General features: G+C 39.7%; 1 protein-coding gene across 4 annotated transcripts in view; it reads left to right on the forward strand.

The window, feature by feature from the left end:
- Positions 1–73: 73 nt before the first annotated feature.
- Positions 74–22097, forward strand: part of CSN1b (COP9 signalosome subunit 1b) — a 36538-nt gene continuing 14514 nt past the window's right edge. Inside the window, exons 1-7 of one of the 4 annotated variants that reach the window (XM_076202678.1) lie at positions 74–231; positions 12045–12134; positions 12696–12877; positions 17665–17830; positions 18506–18544; positions 19118–19279; positions 21555–21638. In XM_076202678.1, the coding sequence (XP_076058793.1) occupies positions 199–231; positions 12045–12134; positions 12696–12877; positions 17665–17830; positions 18506–18544; positions 19118–19279; positions 21555–21638 (756 nt within the window). In that variant the 5' untranslated portion in view covers positions 74–198. The remainder of the gene's footprint in view (positions 232–12044; positions 12135–12695; positions 12878–17664; positions 17831–18505; positions 18545–19117; positions 19280–21554; positions 21639–22097) is intronic. The other 3 variants (XM_076202679.1, XM_076202680.1, XM_076202681.1) reach the window with 3 other exon arrangements.

A 22097-nucleotide genomic window follows, 5' to 3' on the forward strand; every position in this document is an offset into this window, starting at 1 on the left:
CGTCATTCGTTTTAATTTTATCTATCTTATAAATGAGAAAGAGATACATATAATATGGATTTATAATAAGACTTGTTCATTTATTGTCATAAATAAGAGACTTCATGTACAGAATATTTTTGGAACCAATGGCTGCAGTCAGTGTGTTTTGGATTGTGGACCTTGGAGGTCGGATGACAACTACATAGTCATTACAAAATGCCTCTACACATGCAAGGAGGTCTAATGCAGGTAACCGAGCCATGCAGTAACCATTATTTGAATAGATACATGAATTTAGGTCACTAATTTTGTTATTTATGGTGTAGCTTCACCAATAATGACATTTAAATAGCAATCGGCTTGTAATTGTGTTTGTCACGCGTAGATTCTTTTCTTATATATATTCTGCTAATGAATATGTGGCTTGATTTTAAGTCTCATTAAATTTCCATAGCTTGTTATAGTAATAATGGTGTAAGTGAAATCGAAATTAGGAAGTTAGGAGTGGTGTGAGAGGTGGGGTGGATTCCTTCGATGGGGTGAGTGAACGTATTTAATACTCTTTCATAGCTATAAATTTCATACGTTATTACAAATTACTCCAATACGGCTATCAAAATATATATGAAGAGGATTTTATCAAGTATGATACAGTGATACTTAATATCTCCTGATACAGGTGTTGCGAATCTTGGTGTTGTTTCCTTGGAAGTTTTATGTTGGACCATTATCAAATTCTTATCAGATGTTGTATGATGTATGTAATGACCTCAGCAAACGATTTGCATAATTATGATGTCACTGTAGAAGTTGCAGAGGCCTTAAACCTTCACCTAGTAGTATTGTTTTGCTAGAGCATTCTACAGGTCAGGGTTACTTGATCACATATTTGTAACACCAGATTGAGCATTATTTTTATGTAGTTTTTTTAAATGCATATTATTTGGAGTAGGATAATGGTACTGTATGGCATTTTCATGTGTGAATTAATGGAACTCAAAATTATAGGTAAATGTGACTGGTAACTCAAAAAAGAGATACTGTTATGGAAATGTATTTATTTAGCCACCTGAGAATTTGTGATTCTTTTGTGCCATGACTTTAGTTTGAAATGAATAGTAGCAGTATTGTTTATAGCATTTTGTATTTTGCTAACAGTGATGGCTAATTTTAGAAGTAATAATAACATTGTTTTATGCTCAGAATGAAATGGTACATCACTTGCCTTGCATTGGAATTAGTTTCACATGTTAGTTTGTTTTTTGTCCAATTTAATCTATATATTCAAGTTGTTTTGAGGTGTGAGCCCTGTCATAAAGACATTATTATTATTACTATTTTAATATATAGCATCATTATATGTTGGGGGGGGGGAATGGGTATATGCCTTTTTACTTTGCTATCTCCATGGTAAAGGGGGGGGGGCCCTTTGTGTATAGATAGATAGATAAGTGTATATGGGGAAACATGAAGCAATTCAGGTACCAGGAAAGGATATCCAAAAGTGTTGGTTGTGGAAGACAGGTGTCAAGGAGAATGGTCTCCCTGTCACTTTTCTTCAAAACCCTTCAACATCTTCAGGTTCAACTGGATGTTCTCAGTCTTGGGAACAAGGTCAGGATCTCTCTCTATCAAAGTCAGCCGTATTTCCTCCGTTTCACATATGGAGAGCAAAGTCTACTGTTACTATTAACCATTGTCATAGAAGTGGTCCTACACTAATGATGATAGTAATTAGTAGTAGTTTAAATATTGTACCCTAAGATGCTCACTGTTCTAGCAGGTTAGAGTGTCACTACATATGACGGAGGTTGAGGTGACGGTAGTTCAAACATTGCCGCCAGTGAGTTGGACCAAGGGTATGGTTAATAAAATTCCATGCTACAAAGTCCTCTGTAAGGGGCACTGTCCTAGCCTCCTGATAGGAGGAAGCTCACATTAAACCAAATCATCATAATCACGATTATAGCATATCATACTATTATTATTACTGCTGCCAACACTGCTGGTCTTGAGAGTTTCATTAACTGGAAAACTGCAACAATTTTTGGGTCCTTCCATATGTGGGAAGAGAAACTGTGGACTATTGTATGTACTGCATTAATGTGGAACAAATTCTGTAACACTGGCATAGTAGTAGGATGATGAGAGCAGTTACAGATTGTCTAATATCCTAATGTGGAAAGGCAACATGGGAGAAATTTATACAGATTGCCTGGCCATGGCCTGGGGTCTGAATGTGAGCATCAGCAACTATGGGTGGTGGAGAGGGTGTTGTGTATTGAAGATGGGCAACAGAGAGAGGATTCTCTATAATCTCTCTATCTTGCAGGACTGCCATGACACTCTTATGATGATCATCTTTTACCCATGAATGATCATCATTGAGTGATAATTGCACTGAGGACTTTAGCAAGTCCCTACCATTGGTCCCAGTCTTACACTAAATCAACACAGACAACAGTCCATCATCACTTGTCTATGGAAATGCTGAAGGACTGTTGCCAGCCACTGTGGGGTAGCAGAATTCTAGTCATTGAAATCTAAGGCAACCGTTTTTATTACATGTTTGAAATGAAGCGTGTCAAAATGGAAGATAGTCACACTTGTCATTACATCAAGAACTTACCAAGAAGAGTCTCAGGGGACCTGTGCATTCCAAGATGTATTGTTTCGCAAATTTGTGGCTCTGTAGTGGTACTGTCAGTTGGGCAAAACAGATGGTAAAATACCCCTTTGAAGAGGATTGCCAACAGGAACACAAACATTGTAAACAAAACTGCTACTGTATATGTCAAGTGTCCACTAAAGAGGTAAAGATAAAACAGGGCCTTTTGCATTTGAGGCAGGAATGCTATCCACTGCTGCATTAGGGTTCCATATTATGCGAAGGGATGTAATATCATGGTTAACTGCTTTAATTAAATGGACTTTAATTTTGTTGTGGCCAACACTAGACAATTGTATGTGGCTGAAGTACTTTCATTATAGCACAGCAAATGACTGGAAAGGAGGGTAATTTGTTATGTGAAAGTTGGTTGCTGTATCTTTTTTAAGAATGGAGGGAAGACAATAACTGTTAATAAAACATTTTATTTAGAGGATAATCAGAGAAAGTAGCTCAAACATTTAAAGAAAAATAGAATGTGGAACTGAGACTTGGTTCAGGGTATTGGGCATAAGGCTCTGACAGTTAAAGGCACTCTGCAGGTGAGATGTACCTAGGTTTTCAAAAAGTATCCCTTTGAAGGCTTACTGTGAAAGTTAGAAAATAAAGAAATTGAGTTTAGAATACTATAGTGGATAAGTAAGTTAGGGAAAGGAAAACTGGGTAGACAGTAATCAGGTAAAGTAGGCACATACCTTGATGGAGATAATGTGTGAGGTGCTGCAGGGATTAGTGTAGTAATATGTTATGTTGTAAATTTAAGCTGCCTTGATTATTTAAGGTCTTCACAAATTAAATAGTGCCACAGAGGTAAATAGAATATCTTGGTAGCAACCAGAATAAAAGAATAATTGATACCTGGTACAGGGGAGTTTTAAGATAGATTCAACCTTGCCAGTAGTAAGATATTCTGGGATGTATTGCAGATAAGGAAGAGGAAAAGTTTTTAAAGGTGGTTAAAAAGTTAAAAGCTTTTACGTGAATAGTAGAGCTTGTGTTAGGGATGGGAATGGTGAGTGAATGCTTTGAAGTGAAGATGGGGCTGTGCAAAGATTGTTACCATGGCTGTTCAATGTGTATATGGATGGGGGAGGTAGATTTGAGGATGATAGATAGACAATTGGAGATAGGTTGCAGGGAAGTGGGATATGGGCCAGATATTGTTGGCTAATAGTACTGTACTTGTGGTTGGTTCAGAGGGGAATCTAAGGCAGTGATAGAGTGTGAGAAGGTATGCAATAAGAGGAAGTTGAAAAAAAATGTAGGTAAAAGCAAAGTAATGAGATGTACAAGGGGTGAAGGTGGCAGAAAGTAGGGGGTAAGTCTTTAACCATTTCAGTACGAGTCAAGTTCTCATGCGCAACATTGGCTGCCATATGTACAATTCATCACACTACTCGAATGAAATATAAAGTCATTGCTATATTATTCATTCTCTTTTACTCTGAGTAATAATGAACACAGAAAATGTGATCAAACCAATTCACAGAATCCAGGGGTAACTCATGTACAACTGCAAAAAAAATATATGTGATCAAGATGCTGGCCAGTATCCTCCACATGACATCTACGTAGGCGTCATCATACCAAAGTGTTTAAAAAGAGAGATCAGAAGTGGATAATTTTATGTATTTATGGTCAAAGTAATCAAGAATGGAAGAGTGGGAGTGGAGTTGAACCAAAGAATGAGGGGGAATGAAAAGTGTCACAAAAAATAGGTGTCTGGGGATGAATGTAAAGAGAAGATTATATGAAAGGATGATTATACCTATGGTACCATATGGAGTGGAGACTTGGAATGTAAGGGAGGCAGAAAGGAGAAATTGGGATGCGTGCGAGAATTGTGGGGGGGGAATACAAAGATGGATGGAATGAGGTGAGGAGGAGAGTAGGACTAGAAAAGGAGCTGGCAGATGGGCTGATGGAAAATACTGTGTTTGAGCACATGGAAATAATGAAAGGAAAAAGTATAAAAAAGAGTGGAAAATAGAGATGGAGTGAACGTGAGGGGACAGCATAGAATGAGATGGACAGATGGGGTGAAGGGGGGCTTGAGTGAAAGGGAAATGTCTATTTTCACAATTTTTGCATGAAGGGATGGTGAGGGAGGGCTTCCATGTAAATGAATTAGTGAGGCCCTGCTATGGATGTGCTGCTATGTCTTGCTGCATTGCTTCTGACTGGGGGGCAGGAGTGCCATTTAGATGAATAGAATAGCAGCCAGAATAAAAGGTGGTGAATAGCCCACACCAGGAGGCACATAGCTATAGTCATCACCTTTGCCCTATGTGCATGGATACTTGCAATTGTGCCACCAGTTGGTAGAGAATTTTTGGGATGATTATCAGATGAAGCTTGGGAATTGAGAAACTTTTCTATCCTTGTAACCATTTTTCACCTTAATGTGTACATGGCAGGATAATTTATTAAGCTCTTGTGCCAGCTTGGGTCACGAATTATGGCATATATTTGCAAAGTATGGTGATTTAAATCATCCCTTGGTTGTGAGTTACTACTATGGCATATGCAGTGTTACTGTAATGTGTACATGCACTGGTGGTCGTTTTGATATTTCTTTCCTCAGGTTTGATGGTATTCCATTAATCTATCTATATACCAAGGGTTTCCCCATTACCATGGATGATGGGTCATCCCTGTACCCCGACCACTGTTGTAGGTCAGAAGCAGTGTAGCAGGACAGCACATCCATAGCAAGGCCGCTTCACTTCATCGGCTCTGTCCCCTTATGCATAAAAAGAGAAGATGGGAGCCCTTCAGGCTGTGTCAAAATATCATTCACACATAACTACTCCCTAACCCTTCCTATCCCCCGCCCCCTCCTTTCCTTCTATCACAGTATCATCTATACACAGCCATTCTCCACTCACCATTATCTCCTGCCCTCTCCCTTCCTTGCTCAACAGACATTCCCCTCTTTCTCAGAGCCCTTTTCACCCCATCCATCCATCTTATCCTTGGTCGTCTCCCTCCACCTCTGCCTTCCACACCTCTTCTAATAATTTGTCTCCACTCGTTCTTACCATGTGTCTAAAACAACCCAGTGCCCTTTCATCAGCCCTATCTGCCTTATCCTTTTCCAGTCCCACTCTCCTCCTCACCTCATTTCTCACTCTATCCAACCTTGTAACCCCTACCATACTTCTCAGATATTTCATCTCAAACACATTCAAATTTTTCCTCTCTTCCTCTTTCACATTCCAAGTCTCTGTCCCACACAGTGCTGTTGGTACAGTCATCCCCTCATATAATTCTCTCTCTCTCTCTCTCTTTTTTTTTTTTTTTCTTCCTCTCTCCAACTACCATCCTCCCCACCCTTGTACATCTCATCAGCTTACTTTTACCTGCATTTACCTTCAACTCTCTCCTATTGCATACCCTCCCAAACTCCGTCATTAACTCCCTTAATCCCCCTTCTAACCCTGTCACAAGTACAGTGTCATCAGCAAACACCAACTGGTTCACCTCCCACTTTTCTCTATATTCATAGATTTTGTTGGGCTTTGATAGATAGGGTCATAGGAGAGCAAATCTATATCTGTGTGTAGTAAAAATCACATAAACATGATTGTACATACATATAGGGGCTTTAAAAATTCAGAAAAACACAAGGAAAATTATCAACCAAGACTATTTTCATCCTGTAATGACATCTTCTGAAGATGTCCTAAGATGAAAACACTCAGTCTTAGTTTACTATTTCCCCTTGGTTTTTCTGCATCTGTATATATATAGTATCATGACACTTGTATACATGACTCTTGTGGTCACAGGGAGGATTTGTAACATACCCCCTTCAAATATGCTGAGTCTACTGTGTGGATGATTGTAGTGCTGTAAACAAGGCTGAGAACTTTTACCCAACCTCATTGTGAACATCTAGCCAGTTCTTTGTGTGTATATATAGAGCATTCTTTCCCTTTCCAAGAATAGTTAATTATCTTTTTTATTGATCAAGAAGTGGAATAGAATAGTAGTGGCTCACTACAAGGTGAGGAGATCAGGCAGTGATGGTTATACCTACCCCTGTTTGTGCTATAGTAATGGGGCCCACCTTGGGGCAAGGGTCTATAGACAGCTTAAGATGAATCCATCTGGGCTGGTGATCATAAAATTAATCCAACACTCGGGAATTCACTAAAAAAATAAACAATGACATAAATTCTCTTAAATATAAAAAATTAAAGAAAGTGCCACCACAAAAGATAACCATATAATAACTAAGTGAAAGCAAGATGGCCAAAAGAATGACCTTCCAATGTGGCTGCCTATGACGTAGGTAACATGGCAACCTATCTATGACGTAAGCAATAAGGCTGCCTGGACATTATTTGAATTTCACACAAAAAAAAATGGAATCTCAACACTTCAAATATAGTCACTTGTATGCATAACTAGAAAAACATAATATATCCACAAGATTGTTAACCAACAATTTGAACATCGCTAGTCTCTTCAGAGGCATGGGTTCAGATCCCGCTGCTGCCACCAAATGTTATGGGTGACAATGAAAAACACCTTGACACTGGAAAATAGTATATTATAATATTGAATCACCATTCGATACATTCACTAAAATATACAAAAGCGTGCTTACACTTTGAAGGTTAAGACAATACTGATGCCATGCTTCATTACCAATTCAGATTTGTCAGCAAAACTCATAGAGGTGTGTGTGGGCTTAATATTGGTTCTTACATTGTATATAATTACAATACAACAAATCAACAACACACTTGATATCTAATGATAAAATTAATCCAATAAATGGGGAAAATGTATGCATACCATCACAAACTAACCTACTATTTGGGTTGAAGAGTATATAATGCTAGTGAGGTTGAATCACATCTTGAGGTTCTCTCATTGCAGTATGTTCCCCCCAACAAGTTAATCTGAAGAGATGTTGTTTGACAGTGACTAGTTGACCAGTGCCCACCATGGGAGTGGGGTAGACAATGCCACTGCAGTTACTGACTCTGACAGAGGTGTCTTTAAAGTACATGTTGTTTCACAAGGCTTGAATCAGGAACATTAACATTTATCTCCTAAGTTTTGCAAAAACTAAAAGATTGTAGATGGCTGGTTCCTGGCTTCAGTGACAAGAGCCACTTTGGTGGACTTTGTATACAGCAATGCCAGAGGTGTGGTAAAGATCATTCATGTCCTAAGAAGCTGCAGGGTTTTCTGGAGTGCTGAGTTCTTTAGGACCGATCATAGATGTGTAATTGAAAGACTCGTGTTGTATGTCAAATGTGGTTGAAGCTCAAAAATGATGCATGTGCTCAGGAACATGAGGTAGCAATCCCCAATAAAATTTCAGTGTATCCTCAAGTACACTTGAGGGAGCATCACCAGTGATCATTCGAAAAATTCTGGTTCATGAGCGAATTTTAGGTAAACATTTCAAAAGAATCTGATGGTGACAACACTCATACAAAGTTATACAACTGTATTTCCTTTCTATTTTATATACAGCATAGAATAGATAAAATGTTGGCAACCTTATTGCATAAAAAACATTCTGTATATTGAAATAGCGTCAACATTTATATAGCTTTCGTTTTTTGCTACAGAATTATGTTTATGGAGATATTTGGCAACTCCTCCCACCAGCATACCCCACAAAGACAGTGGACAGGGCACCAGTACTCTTGAAAAGATCAAAGGTGACGTCGCTCCTGGCGCTCTCACCATACACAACAATTTTGATTCCTTGACCTGTATTATTGCTGTGATCATGGAAAAATTAACAAGAAACAAGAGAGTGAAGTGGCAGAATATAGAGAGGGCCCTTGAGTACCTGAAATAGAAACAAGAAAGAAAAAGAAAGAGAAAAGCAGCACAGCTGCACCAAGCACTCTGAAAGCATCTACTAGCCACACCCACCTTACACCTCCTCCACCTACGCCACACCACTCACCCTCACCTCACACCTCAGCAAAGAGGAGGAAATTGGAGATTTGCTATACATCACAACCATCAAATAAATGGTCGCAAAATTTTAAATCCCCCCATCCTGTAAAGTTTGTTTTTGTTCTTTCTGTTCTAATATCTTCTGTTGTTCTTATGGATTTTTGTCCTTTTTGCTTCATCTGAAAAAAAAAATCATGCTCTTTATCATCTACAGTATTTTTTTATGAAACCTGAATTTTGTAGCATTTTTTTTAGTTATTAAAAGAAACGAATTAATAAAAAATCAGAGGTATTAGTTTGATAAAATGTATTCAATAGTTTTTGTTCCCCCCAGACTCTAAGCTTTCATTTCATACCAAGCTGAATGATGTGGAAGGATTTTCCATTAAGTAATTAGAGCTTCACTAGAGCTCACTATATCTTCATTAAAAGTTCACTATGCCTTATATATACATGGGAGGAACACAATACTCTGAGGAATTATACACTAATGCAAGGGGTAATTATACCTAAGTTCATTAAATACATATTTGAAAATTTAATTTCACCTACTCTATAAAGCGATGCAACACTCCCTTAAGAACTGGGATACCTTCGGATGTGAAACCCTGATAGATGACAAATAGTATATTAAAGATTATCCAAGGTTGAGTAATGGTGTGAGATCATGTCAGATACTGGAGAATATAGAAATGAGTCGTACTTTAAAATAAGCAGGGGACTGGGACCAATACAAGACTGAAATAGCAAACTCGAGTTTTCTTGAGGGATAAGGAGAAGAATATTGTGGGTATTTTTGTGTGTTCTTGGCAGATGTTCTGTAGTTATAGTGCTATGTTATTTTAAGTCGTCTGTATATGTGAGAGCTTTGATGTGCTATGGGATTTGGGTAGGAAAGTCATGTATGTATAAGTTGAACAATACTGGTAATAGTATAGCTTTGTGAGGGACTTTATTGTATGATTTTATCTCTATCTTGATATACAGTTGTTCAATCTATATATATACCAAGAGTTTTTTTTCCCCCGTATAAGGGAGGTAGCCAAATCAAAAGCATGTACCTACTCCCACCCTTTCCTCCATCTCATTTTAGCTCCACCTGTATTCTCTACCAGCCAGAAAGTTTGTCAGCCATTTTATATCATTGTGGATGTCTGGTGCATTGATATTTTTTGACAGGTTGTGTCTAGGGACTGTGTCAAAGACTTTGGTTATGTCTTGCCACCACTAGTTCTTTCTGGAGGCACCGTCTTGTTGAATCTCTTTAGTACTTGTGCGGTGTTCATTGGCATTGTTCTCATGTTGTGGTTGTCTTTGAGCATGTGTTGATTTGCAGAAGTGGGTAGTTAGGTTTATTTCTAAGAACAGCCTTTTCATCAATTTGGATTTGGTGGGAAGGAGGGAAATGGGTGCCAGAAGAATAGGAGGAAGCTTATATAGTTTTGTAAAGAAAAAAAAAATATTAAAACATTTGTCTTACAAATGTAAAAATGTTTAACCCATGGTTAAACCATACATTTGGCCTCTGTGAGAATAATCTTTTCTCATGTAATGCAAAATTTGTGTTTGAACAAGTGATACACATGGACAGATTTTCAAGATTGTCACTCAACAAGTATTAGACTATGCTTGGAGGTTTTGAACCCAAGCATGGTCCACTCCTCCACAGAAATGTAGATCCGCTGAGGGAATTCTTTCCAATGCAAACCAGAGTTGAAAATCCACTGGGTGGTATAACCACCTTCCTTAGTTAGCCTTGAGAGTGGCAGGATACTACTTGGGAGCCTGTGGATCAGTGAAAGTAGCTTCCCTACTCATATTTATGTGGATGCCATAACATTGCTTGATTTTTGGCAGACCACCCATAACTGGTGTGGAAAGTCTAGGCTATTTGTTCATTGCCCTTCATATCATTGCAAACATTTGGAACCTTGATCTGAATGGACATTTGACTTTGGTGCTGGGTCCATTACACCCACAAGTTCTTTTTTCCCTTCATCTCTACTGATTGAGCACTGAGTGGGGAGGTTGATTTACTACTAGCACGGATCTTCTCCACATAATTCCTGATGGTACAGTGTGCTCTCACAAGGCCCTATGACATGAACATTGATGAAAATATTCTCTCCCACATTGTAGGACTCCAAAACTTTCATCCTCTCAGTTGTAAGTTTTCCTGGGCTTCTTGGGAGCACTTTCTTCAGATGAGGTGGAATGATGCTTAGATGCCATTGCAATAAGTAGGTGATGTAAATACATATATATATATATATATATATACATATACATACATACATATACATACATACATATACCAAAGGCTTTTTCCCCATACAAGGAAGATAGCTAAAAAACAAAGACATGAAATCCACTCTCACCCATTCCATCCCCACATACTCCACTCCCATCCACCCCTCTCCCTCCATCTTATCTTGTTCCCATCTGTGGTGTTAGCTGCATGTTATTGTGGGGTTAAAAGCTGCTAAGTAGCATGCAGCTGATACTTGAGGGTCTGTATGGGGTCCCCCTATGGACCAGAGCCACACATCATTTTGTCTGTGGTAGAGGAAATCTCTATTCATAGAGAAATGATGATACTTTATTATACTTCAACTGTCCCTCCATTATGCTGGCCCCCACTCTTGTTACTGTCCTGTACCATTTCTCTGAATATTCATTTTCTCGTTTTGCCAAACCCTGTGGTGGGGGAAAATAATACTGCCTCCAAGTATTTCCACTTGAGTTGTAAAAGGCGACAAAAACGGGACGGGTATAGGACTAGACATCCTTCTCATACACCCCCCCCCCCCTAAAAAAATATATACATGTACTTTACTGGAAAACTTGTGTAAAAAGAACACTGAGATTGTTCTGAATGCTCAGATCACACATGCTCACTTCAAATTGATACTTCTGCATCTGTGATGTTTGTGCAATTTATATCACCAATGTAAGCACTGCTCAGAACATTTGCTGCATATTAGGAGTGTTCATGGTGTATTGATTGATTTGAAGGCAGCACTTTCATGTTAAGTCACATTAACTCAATAAAACTGTAATAGTGAATTATCTCCTTAAATGTTAGCTTGTTTTACAATGAAAACAAATTGATATGATAATGATGTTATGGTGTAATGTCACATACTACCCCTCTCAGAAGGTTAGGATGGTGCTCCTTACAGAGGACTTTGTGGCATAGAATTTAATGAAGTGTACCCTTAGTTCAACTTCACCTATGGCAGGGTTTGAACCACCATCCCCTCAACCTTCGCCACAAGTAACATCGCCCTAACCTGCATAGCCAGCGAACTTGAACCTGCATTATTTGAGACTTGATTGCATATACCACATACAAAGAATCACCAATGGGATAAAAAGACAATAGGCATCTTTACTGTGCTCTGGATTAATTTGTATGTTTTTATTTATCTGATCTTTGGTATTATCTTCATCTTTCCAGAACAATGTGGAGCCGATGGTGATAGACATTGCAGTAGAGGAAAATGAAAATACAGAAGAAGAACCAGTTATTGTGGAGTCCACGACTCTGGTACGTTTATAAGCTTTGTTTGCAAGTTTTCATGTGCTTATACATGCTAAGGTTTTGCATGATCTTATTGATATGTATGTATATTTAACCTCACAGAATAGTTGTACAAGCTGTTGTAGTTTTGTGTAGTATTCTGTATTGGAGGACCAATGATGGATACCTGCTTGTGGTACAAGAGGGACAGCGAAGCTGCCAATTTTCAAAACCCATCAACCCCATTACTTTCATTTGGAAGTACAGCCCTGAGGGGTTGATACTCACTCTTTGGATTGGACCCAAAATCTTTGTCAACTTCACTGTATGTCTTACACTTGTTTACACATGGAGAGTTGGCAACTGGTGACTGCTTCCCATCTTCTACTATTTTCAGCTGGTGGCAGAAACTGTCCCATACTAGCACAACATATATGGCTGTCTAGAGTTTTTTCCCATAGAGATCAGTGGGAGGGCATGGGAATTGTTGCCACCTGTGGTATGTGGGTATTCAGTCAGTGAAACTTGAGGTTGTAATAATTATTATTCTGTACTAAACATGCATACTAAGTCTATCATCTTCAACAGGACTTGGAGACCTATGCCAACAGCTACACAGGCCTGGCTAAGTTGCACCGCCTTGTTTTTATTGCGGACAGGTGTCCACAGTTGCGCGTGGAAGCACTTAAGATGGCCATTGTCTACGTTCAGACCACATACAATGTCAACCTATACACAGCGCTGCATCGCAAATTGCAGGAAGCCGTTGGGTAAGGACTTAGGGCACATTCCATTGTATGGACAGGAGCCCACAATCTGTACATGACTTGTATGAGAAGTACAAAGTAGCTTTAACATAGAGCTTCCTTCAGTTTTTGTATAAGCATACTTAATGCATTTTTATATGCAAGCCTATTTGTTCTTAGTATTTTTGTTTATTTCTTAGTATGTTTGATGCGCAGTTCAGTGTACATGGGTTCAGTTGTTTATATTTACTGTAGTATGTGAATCAGAGCCATGGAAACCAAAATACTGCCCATGGAACATGAAAATAAGAGGAATGCAGATTCATGCCAGAGATTTCAAAACCTCTCTTCAGGGAACTTTACAATGAAAATAAAACAGGGGCAATCTGTTGCCTCCTTCCCAATTACTCCCTCTGTTCCTCTCCTAATTTACTCAACACTACTATACACATTACCAACTACACTTGATGTCTATAAAGATTGTACAATCATAATTGTCCTCTTTTCCTTTGTATAGTGGAATAATTCGTACGCCAGTCCACTACTTTATTTCCCTCCCGTAGGCATACATTAAACAATCTCACAAGCCAGTCAATTTTTCTGCTCCTTTTATGAGACAATTTCAGTGTTCAGTATCTTGTATTTTCCTGTGATTATATGATTCTCTTTGTCCATCACCATTTGTCTGGCTTCTCCCACTACCACAATGAGACCTACCCTAACCTCTACAATTAGATCCCTGAACCACTCGACCCATCTTTCCTGCACCACCTTCACTTCAATTAGCGTGTATTTCTGCACCCGTTACCTGTTTTTCAACACCTGACTTGCCCCATTTCACTTTTATTTTTATTTATATTATTATTATATCTCTCTCTCTCTCTCTCTCTCTCTCTCTCTACACCAATTTGCTTATGCTCTCCTCTTTGCCTACCTCACTATGTGTTTTGCTTCTCTCTTCTTAACTATATCCAGATAACTGGATTGATTGATTCATATATCATTCTTTTTTACCTTTCATATGGTTCCATGGTGCCATGTGGCAACTGATATTCATATGCTCATTTCTTTTCTTCCACCACTGCCTTCACATTTTCATTCTACCACTTAGTGCTACTCCTGTTCCCATTGTGAACAGCTGCCCAGGATGTAACACTTCACCCCATACCATACAACACATAATGGAAGACTGCATTATACACAATCATGCACGCAAACAACACAACATACACTATAAAGGATTTATGGGAAAACCCAGTTTCGGCTGTGGCATTCCTTGGGGAGACGGGACTGCTTGGACAGACAGTCTAGGGAACGACAACAACAACAACTCCTGTTCCCATCCATGTTGCTCCCAGATCTCTACAAACTTGTTTAAAGAAAATGGAGAAAAGTGGGAGGTGAGCCAGCTGTTGTTTGCGGACGACACTGCGCTTGTGGCAGGGTCAGAGGAGGGATTGAGGAAGCTGGTGGCAGAGTTTGGGAGAGTATGTGATAGAAGAAAGCTAAAGATAAATGTGGGTAAAAGTAAGGTGATGAGATGTACAAGGGGTGAAAGTGGCAGTAGACTGGAAGTGAACATTAAGGGAGAGCGACTGGAGGAAGTGGATAGTTTTAGATACTTGGGTGCAAGTGTAGCAGGAAAAGGTGGAGTGAAGGTGGAGGTAGAATGTAGATCGAGAGAAGCGAGTAAATGCCTTGGTGGTTTAAAGAGTGTAATGAGGAATAGACATTTGGGAATGGATGCGAAGAGGAGACTGTATGAAGGAGTGATTGTGCCAACAGCACTGTATGGGGCAGAAACGTGGAATATAAGAGAAGAAGAGAGAAGGAGTTTGAATGTGTTTGAGATGAGGTGTCTGAGAAGTATGGTGGGGGTTACTAGGCTGGATAGAGTGAGAAATGAGGAGGTGAGGAGGAGAACAGGGGTGAAAAAGGATTTGGGAGATAGGGTTGATGAAAGAATATTAGGATGGTTTGGACACATGGAAAGAATGAGTGAAGAAAGACTAGTAAAAGAGGTATGGAAGGCAGATGTGGAGGGAGTGAACATGAGGGGACGTCCTAGGATGAGGTGGATGGATGGGGTGAAGGGGGCTTTGGGGAAGAGGGGAATGTCTGTTGAGGAAGGAAGGGAGAGGACGGAAGACAGAGGTGAGTGGAGAATGGTTGTATATGGATGATGTTGTGACTGCATGAGGAGGAATAGGCTGGGGGGGTGGGGGCCTATGTGTGAGTAAATTTTGACGCAGCCCGAAGGGATTTCTCCCCGTCCTCGCCTTATATGCAGAGGGGGACGGAGGGGGGGGGGGTCGCCGATTGAATGAAGCGGCCTTGCTGTGGATGTGCTGTGTCTTGCGGCACTGCTTCTGACCCGGGGCGGTGGGCAGGGTGCAGGGATGACCCGTCATCCAGGAGGTGCTCAGATTAGAGGGAGGGTGGGAGGGGTGTGGAGTGTATCTAGGGATGAAATGGGTGGGAGTGTTTTTATGCCTTTCCCTTTTTGGCTACCTCCCTTGGAAGGGGGAAAAAGCCTTGGTATATGTATGTAAAAAAGCATCTCTCTCCTCTTCACTTTTCTCATTACCAGGACCATGTGCTCTTACAAAAGCCTGTATATCCCTAGTTTCACCTTTGCTCATATGATCCTTGGAGACACTTTACTCCACCACCTGTCATCCAGATGTATATTTTCTCTAGTGAAAACTGACTTGAAGTGTTTACTCAGGACTTCAGCCATTTCTGTATCTTCTCTGTATTACATATTCCCTTGGTGTAGTTTCACTGTCCTGTTTGTTCTTTTGTTTATCGTTCACATATCTATAGAAAAGTTTTGGCTGATCCTTACATTTTTCTATTATGTCTTTTTCATAGTTTCTTTTTTCCTCCATGTGTATTTTTCACATATTCCTTTGATATATATTTGTCACTTTCTTATGTTTTTTTATCTTTTTTCCATTTTTCCCAAGCTTGTATTTCGATCTTTTGCTTTGCTGTACCTTCTGTTAAACCAGCACTTAATATACACCTTTTCCTGTTTTTGTTTTGGTACATATTTATCCACTCCTTCACTATAGATTTCCATCAGAATCATCCATTTTTCTTCCACTTGTGTTTCTTCATTGTAGAGTTTTCCCAATTCACTTTTTGAAAAAATTTCCTAAGTTTCTCAAAGGCTGTTTTACTATACATCAGTCTTCCTTTTCTGTATTTCTCATTTCTCTGTATATTTTCTCCTTTAGTTCTAACTCAAGTAATATGTGGTCACTCTTCCCTGTTCCACCTGTTCCACTCCCATCCACCACCCTTTCCTCCCTCTCATCTTAGCTCCTCATGGATGATGGGTCATCTCTGTATCTTGCCCACTGCCCTGGGTCAAAAGCAGTACAGCAAGACATAGGACATTCACAGCAAGGCTGCTTCACTTAATTGGCGACCCCCCCCACTCTGCCTCCCTATGCAGGAAAAAGCAGATAGGGAGAAATCCCTTTAAGGTGTGTCAAAACATTATTCATATATCTTTACAGTCTCACCTACTATACACAGCCATTCTCTACTTGCCCCAATCTCCCACCTTCTCCCTTTCCTGCTCAGTGTCCCTTTCACTTTATCCATCCGTCTCATTCTTGGTCACCCCCTCATGTTCATTCCCTCCACCTCTGCCTGGTGGTAAACCAGATGTGGATGTCAGGCCCTGCTGTGGAAATGCTGTGTCTCGCTGCACTGCCTTTGACCTGAGCCATGTGGTAGGGGACTGGGATGACCTTTCATCCATTATGTGATAATATTGAAAGAGCAATAAATGTGTTTAGATCTAAGGGTGAGGTGGGTGTATGCATAGACTTTGCCAGTCCAAAGGGACAAGAATTTTGGTGTGTATATCTATGTGTATTATCATTCTTTCACTGATTGCAGATATGGTTCCTCTTGGCTGAATGGAAGTAACAGACAGTGATCATAATAGTGCTTAAATTTTGATATATGCATATCACATGTTAATTGAGATAGGTTTTGCAGGTTTTGCAATTTGATTACTGAATGGAAATGAATGAGGCAGACACAGCCTGGCTGCAGCCCAAATTATTGTTAAGGTCTTTAAATGATTTATTAATTAATTGTTGCCTTGAGTTTCAACAAGTGGAAAATCTGCAGCTCTGCAGTGGCTGGCAACAATCCTTAGGCCCACCTACAGATCTCTGGAAAGAACCTTTGGACTATTGTCTGTATGGTATTAGTGTGAGGTTTCTTCTATGTTGCTGACTGAAAGTGGCAAGGGGAGGGAAGCAGATGTTGGTTGTCAACTCTGTATGCAAGAAAAAGTGTAAGAAATACAGTTGAAACTAATGGAGAGAGAGAGAGATCTTGGGCCCAGTCTGGAGACTTGATGTCAGTCCCTCTGAGCTGCATGTCTTGAAGGAGATGGGGGAGTTGATAAGTAAATATGGTCAGCTTTACTGTCCATTGATTTGTGCTAAGGTGTTCAAGGTGGTAGAAGTAATGCACTGTAGATCTGGGATGCATTGAGGTTTACTCTTATCATAGTTGTATTTCCATCGTAATTATTATTTTATTGTATATTCATTACACATTAGTTCAAGGCCTATCTAAATTGATCAACCCTTCCCTTTACTGTTTATGTATTAATTTCATGTGGTGATGCAATATAAGACCTAAATCTTTACCCTCCCATCCACACCATTAGATTGATATTCTGATATTGCTGGAGCTGAGACTAAAGACTTCACTGTGATTACACTCGTCTTGCCACAGAAGTCTTGTGAAGGCGTTTATTTCAACACTGTTTTATGTAGTTCTGACTGCCATCACAGCAACAGTGGGCAGAACCTGCCTGACGTGACAGGGGGCCAGAGCAGCTCCTCTAGTCTTCCTGTAATGGACATGCAGTGGGTGGAGATCAGAGCCAAAAAAGCCGCTCTCAAACTGGAAAAACTCGACACTGATTTAAAGAATTCTAAGGTGAGACGACATCAGTTATTGTAAAGTCAAGAAGGAGAAAGGCTAGATAGAGAAAAGGAATAGAATATTGCACAAATGATCAAGAATAGGAAGAGGGTAGTGAGATGACATCAGTTGTTGTAAAGTCAAGAAGGAGAATTGCTAGGTAAAGAAAAGGAATAAAATATTGCACAAATGGTCAAGAATAGGAAAAGGGTACAGAATGTTTGAAGAAAAAACTAAAACCAGTAAATGAGAGGGAAAAGGTAAAAGTAAATTAGTGGAATTAGAAGCTTTGAAAAAGAACTAGTTATGCCATGCTGACTGAATCAAGAACTTTATGTAAGCAAGTTATAATTATTGGCAAAGTTTTAATTAATGCACATTTACATTATATAATGGTTAGACTTGTACAGTAGAACCTCTACATACGAATTTAATTCGTTCCAGGACCTACTTTGTATGTTGAAATGGTCATATGTTAAATCAAATATTCCTATAAGAATACACTGTAATTCGTTTAATTTGTCCCACAGCCCAAAAACCTATGATAACTCCTTAATAAATACTGTACTGCAGATAATTACACATAGCAGTAAAACAAATGCATTACTGTATATAAGAGAGATGTAAAAAAAAAATATTTTCTAAGGAAATAATCAATAAAAAGGTGTTTTTATTGTCACTTTACCTTAGAGAGAGATGACCGGAGGTGTAGGCCCCATCCGGGAGAGGGTAGGTGTGGGTAGAGAGGTGGTGACTGAGATACGTATCGTAACTTAGGGTACTCTAACTTACACTAGGTGAACTTTAAACTAACTTAGCTTAATTATTTTTATTTAATTAAAAAAAAAAAAAAAAAAACCTTCAGCCTCTTCAACTGTAAACTAACTTAGGCCTAGCTTAATTATTTTTATTTGATTTTTATATTCTATATTTTTTTTACCTTTTCTTTTTAATTTTCACCTTCATCCTCTTCACTTTCACTCACTTCAGGCTTTCTTTTCTTTGATTTTCTTCGTATGTTGGAAATTACTTCGGGTGTAGAATCAAATATTAGATCGAATTTCACATCGTATGTTGGAAAATTTGTATGTTTAGGCAATCTTAAGTAGAGGTTCTACTGTATATTATATTTAACTTAATCTTTAAGATCATTTAAAAGCTGCAAGGAATGAATGATAATCTTTTGTTCTGTTTTGTGCCAATGCATTGAAGAACAGTTTTAATCTTCTAAACATAAGCATTATATTGAAATGTAATCATTATAAGTCTAAGGATAATCTTGGCTGTTATTTTGACACGCAGGTCAACAGCATTAAAGAATCAATACGACGAGGTCATGATGATTTGGGCGATCACTACTTGGACTGTGGTGACCTCTCAAATGCTCTGAAATGCTACTCTAGGGCGCGCGATTATTGCACCTCATTCAGGCATATTGTTAATATGTGCCTTAATGTAATCAAGGTGAGTATAGAACTACTTTCTTTGTGCCTTCCTCATGTATACTGTCTTGTTTTCAAATTGAGGTGGATAGAACTGAAAAACAACAAGAATAAAAAGATAAATGTCAACTGGTTTGTGTGGTTTGAGGTAAAGGTGGGACTTCGTCAAGGATGCGTTATGTCGCCCTGGCTGTTCAACTTATACATGGATGGGGTGGTGCGAGAGGTGAATGCTAGGGTAGTGGGTCAGGGATTGGAGATGGTTAAAGAAAATGGAGAAAAGTGGGAGGTGAGCCAGCTGTTGTTTGCGGACGACACTGCGCTTGTGGCAGGGTCAGAGGAGGGATTGAGGAAGCTGGTGGCAGAGTTTGGGAGAGTATGTGATAGAAGAAAGCTAAAGATAAATGTAGGTAAAAGTAAGGTGATGAGATGTACAAGGGGTGAAGGTGGCAGTAGACTGGAAGTGAACATTAAGGGAGAGCGAATGGAGGAAGTGGATAGTTTTAGATACTTGGGTGCAAGTGTAGCAGGAAAAGGTGGAGTGAAGGTGGAGGTAGAATGTAGATTGAGAGAAGCGAGTAAATGCCTTGGTGGATTAAAGAGTGTAATGAGGAATAGACATTTGGGAATGGATGCGAAGAGGAGACTGTATGAAGGAGTGATTGTGCCAACAGCACTGTATGGGGCAGAAACGTGGAACATAAGAGAAGAAGAGAGAAGGAGTTTGAATGTGTTTGAGATGAGGTGTCTGAGAAGTATGGTGGGGGTTACTAGGCTGGATAGAGTGAGAAATGAGGAGGTGAGGAGGAGAACAGGGGTGAAAAAGGGTTTGGGAGATAGGGTTGATGAAAGAATATTAGGATGGTTTGGACACATGGAAAGAATGAGTGAAGAAAGACTAGTAAAAGAGGTATGGAAGGCAGATGTGGAGGGAGTGAACATGAGGGGACGTCCTAGGATGAGGTGGATGGATGGGGTGAAGGGGGCTTTGGGGAAGAGGGGAATGTCTGTTGAGGAAGGAAGGGAGAGGACGGAAGACAGAGGTGAGTGGAGATTGGTTGTATATGGATGATGTTGTGATTGCATGAGGAGGAATGGGCAGGGGGGTGGGGTAGTATGTGTGAGTAAATTTTGACGCAGCCCGAAGGGATTTTCTCCCCGTCCTCTCCTTATATGCAAGGGGGGACGGAGAGGGGGGGTCGCCGATTAAATGAAGCGGCCTTGCTGTGGATGTACTGTGTCTTGCGACACTGCTTCTGACCCAGGGCGGTGGGCAGGGTGCAGGGATGACCCGTCATCCAGGAGGTGCTCAGATGAGAGGGAGGGTGGGAGGGGTGTGGAGTGTATGTAGGGATGAAATGGGTGGGAGTGTTTTTATGCCTTTCCCTTTTTGGCTACCTCCCTTGTAAGGGGGAAAAAGCCTTGGTATATGTATGTATGTATGTATGTATGGTTTGTGTGGTGTACAGGCTGATGTAATCACAGTCATTTCATAGCAAGAGGCATCAGTGAGTACAACGATAAACCAAATAATATAATTACTCCAAAATATCATACACTCGTTTCACTGTTGCCCTCGTGTTTCAGTTTGGAAGGAGTTAAGGTAGCACATGGTAGAATTTTTTTCATGTATTTTGTACAGGTGTATTGTTAAGGTCTCAGTGTAATATCTGTCAGCAAATCTTTTTTCATTATGGTTGTATAGTTAACCACTTCAATACGGGACTTAAATCTCGCGGGCAGCAGCCAATGCCAGCCGTACGACGTAACGAAATAATATTCGCATCATAAAATATAGTCGCCGCTTATATCGATCGTTCTCTCTTTCACCCGCGAATTTTGAAAACCACAGAGAATGGGATTAAGGGCGCATTTGGGAGAATGTAAAAACACAGGGGCGACTACAATAAATATAATCAAGACGCCGATATGGCAGCGTCGCGAATCCACTTGCTCCTCATGACGCCTACGTGTGCGGCACCGTATGGAAGGGGTTAAGATCATGGAAATATTGTCTATCCTGGTTTTGTATTGTGAACTTTTGATTAGTCGTTATAAGTGGACGCGCTTTCCTTGACATAAGGAAATTAAGTTTTTTCCGCTTGTGAACTTTTACTTGTTATTATAAGAGAATGTCACCTTTTACTACAATTTTTTTTTTTTTAATTATTATAGAAAATCCTGAGAATCTATCAGCTTCAGATTTTGTATGCACAATTGTTAGCAATAAAAATAACAATGCAATTTCTTCCATGATTATTATATAAGCATATTTATGATTGTGTATAAATTTTCAGGTATCAATCTACCTGAATAACTGGTCCCATGTCATGAGCTACGTAAACAAGGCGCAAGCGACACCAGAAGTCTCGGAGTCTAGGGTGAGTACCTTGCAGCAGTCTTCTTCAAGTGGGTTCGGTGATTACAGAGAAGTTAAGTGGAATCATGGGGGGGGGGGGGGATAGTTGAGGATTAATCCTGTAGCTGTTAGTAAGAGCTACCAACCTGAATGAAGTAACCTGGGAGCAGTAGCAAAAGTGAATGGTTAAGTGCTTGATTGGTACAGAATGGGGCAATTAAAACGAGTTCACCCTCTGTGTCTCATGAAGAATTACCGCTGAAGTCAATGAATTGGGAGCGCACTTACACAGGGAGTCTAACCTTAATCTCTGTTGAAAAGAAATGATTTAACTGACATATAAAAGATTAAAGGGAAAGTGAATGGGTATAGGATGTAAAGGCTTTCAGCATATATTATCAACCAATGATGGCAGTGTCTGTAACAAGAGGAACACCAGATTACATGGCAAACAGATGCTAACACATAAATGAGTTCAAGA

The sequence above is a fragment of the Oratosquilla oratoria genome, chromosome 19, assembly GCF_046742065.1.
Source record: "Oratosquilla oratoria isolate Oo_2021 chromosome 19, ASM4674206v1, whole genome shotgun sequence".
Classification (NCBI taxonomy): Eukaryota; Metazoa; Arthropoda; class Malacostraca; order Stomatopoda; family Squillidae; genus Oratosquilla; species Oratosquilla oratoria.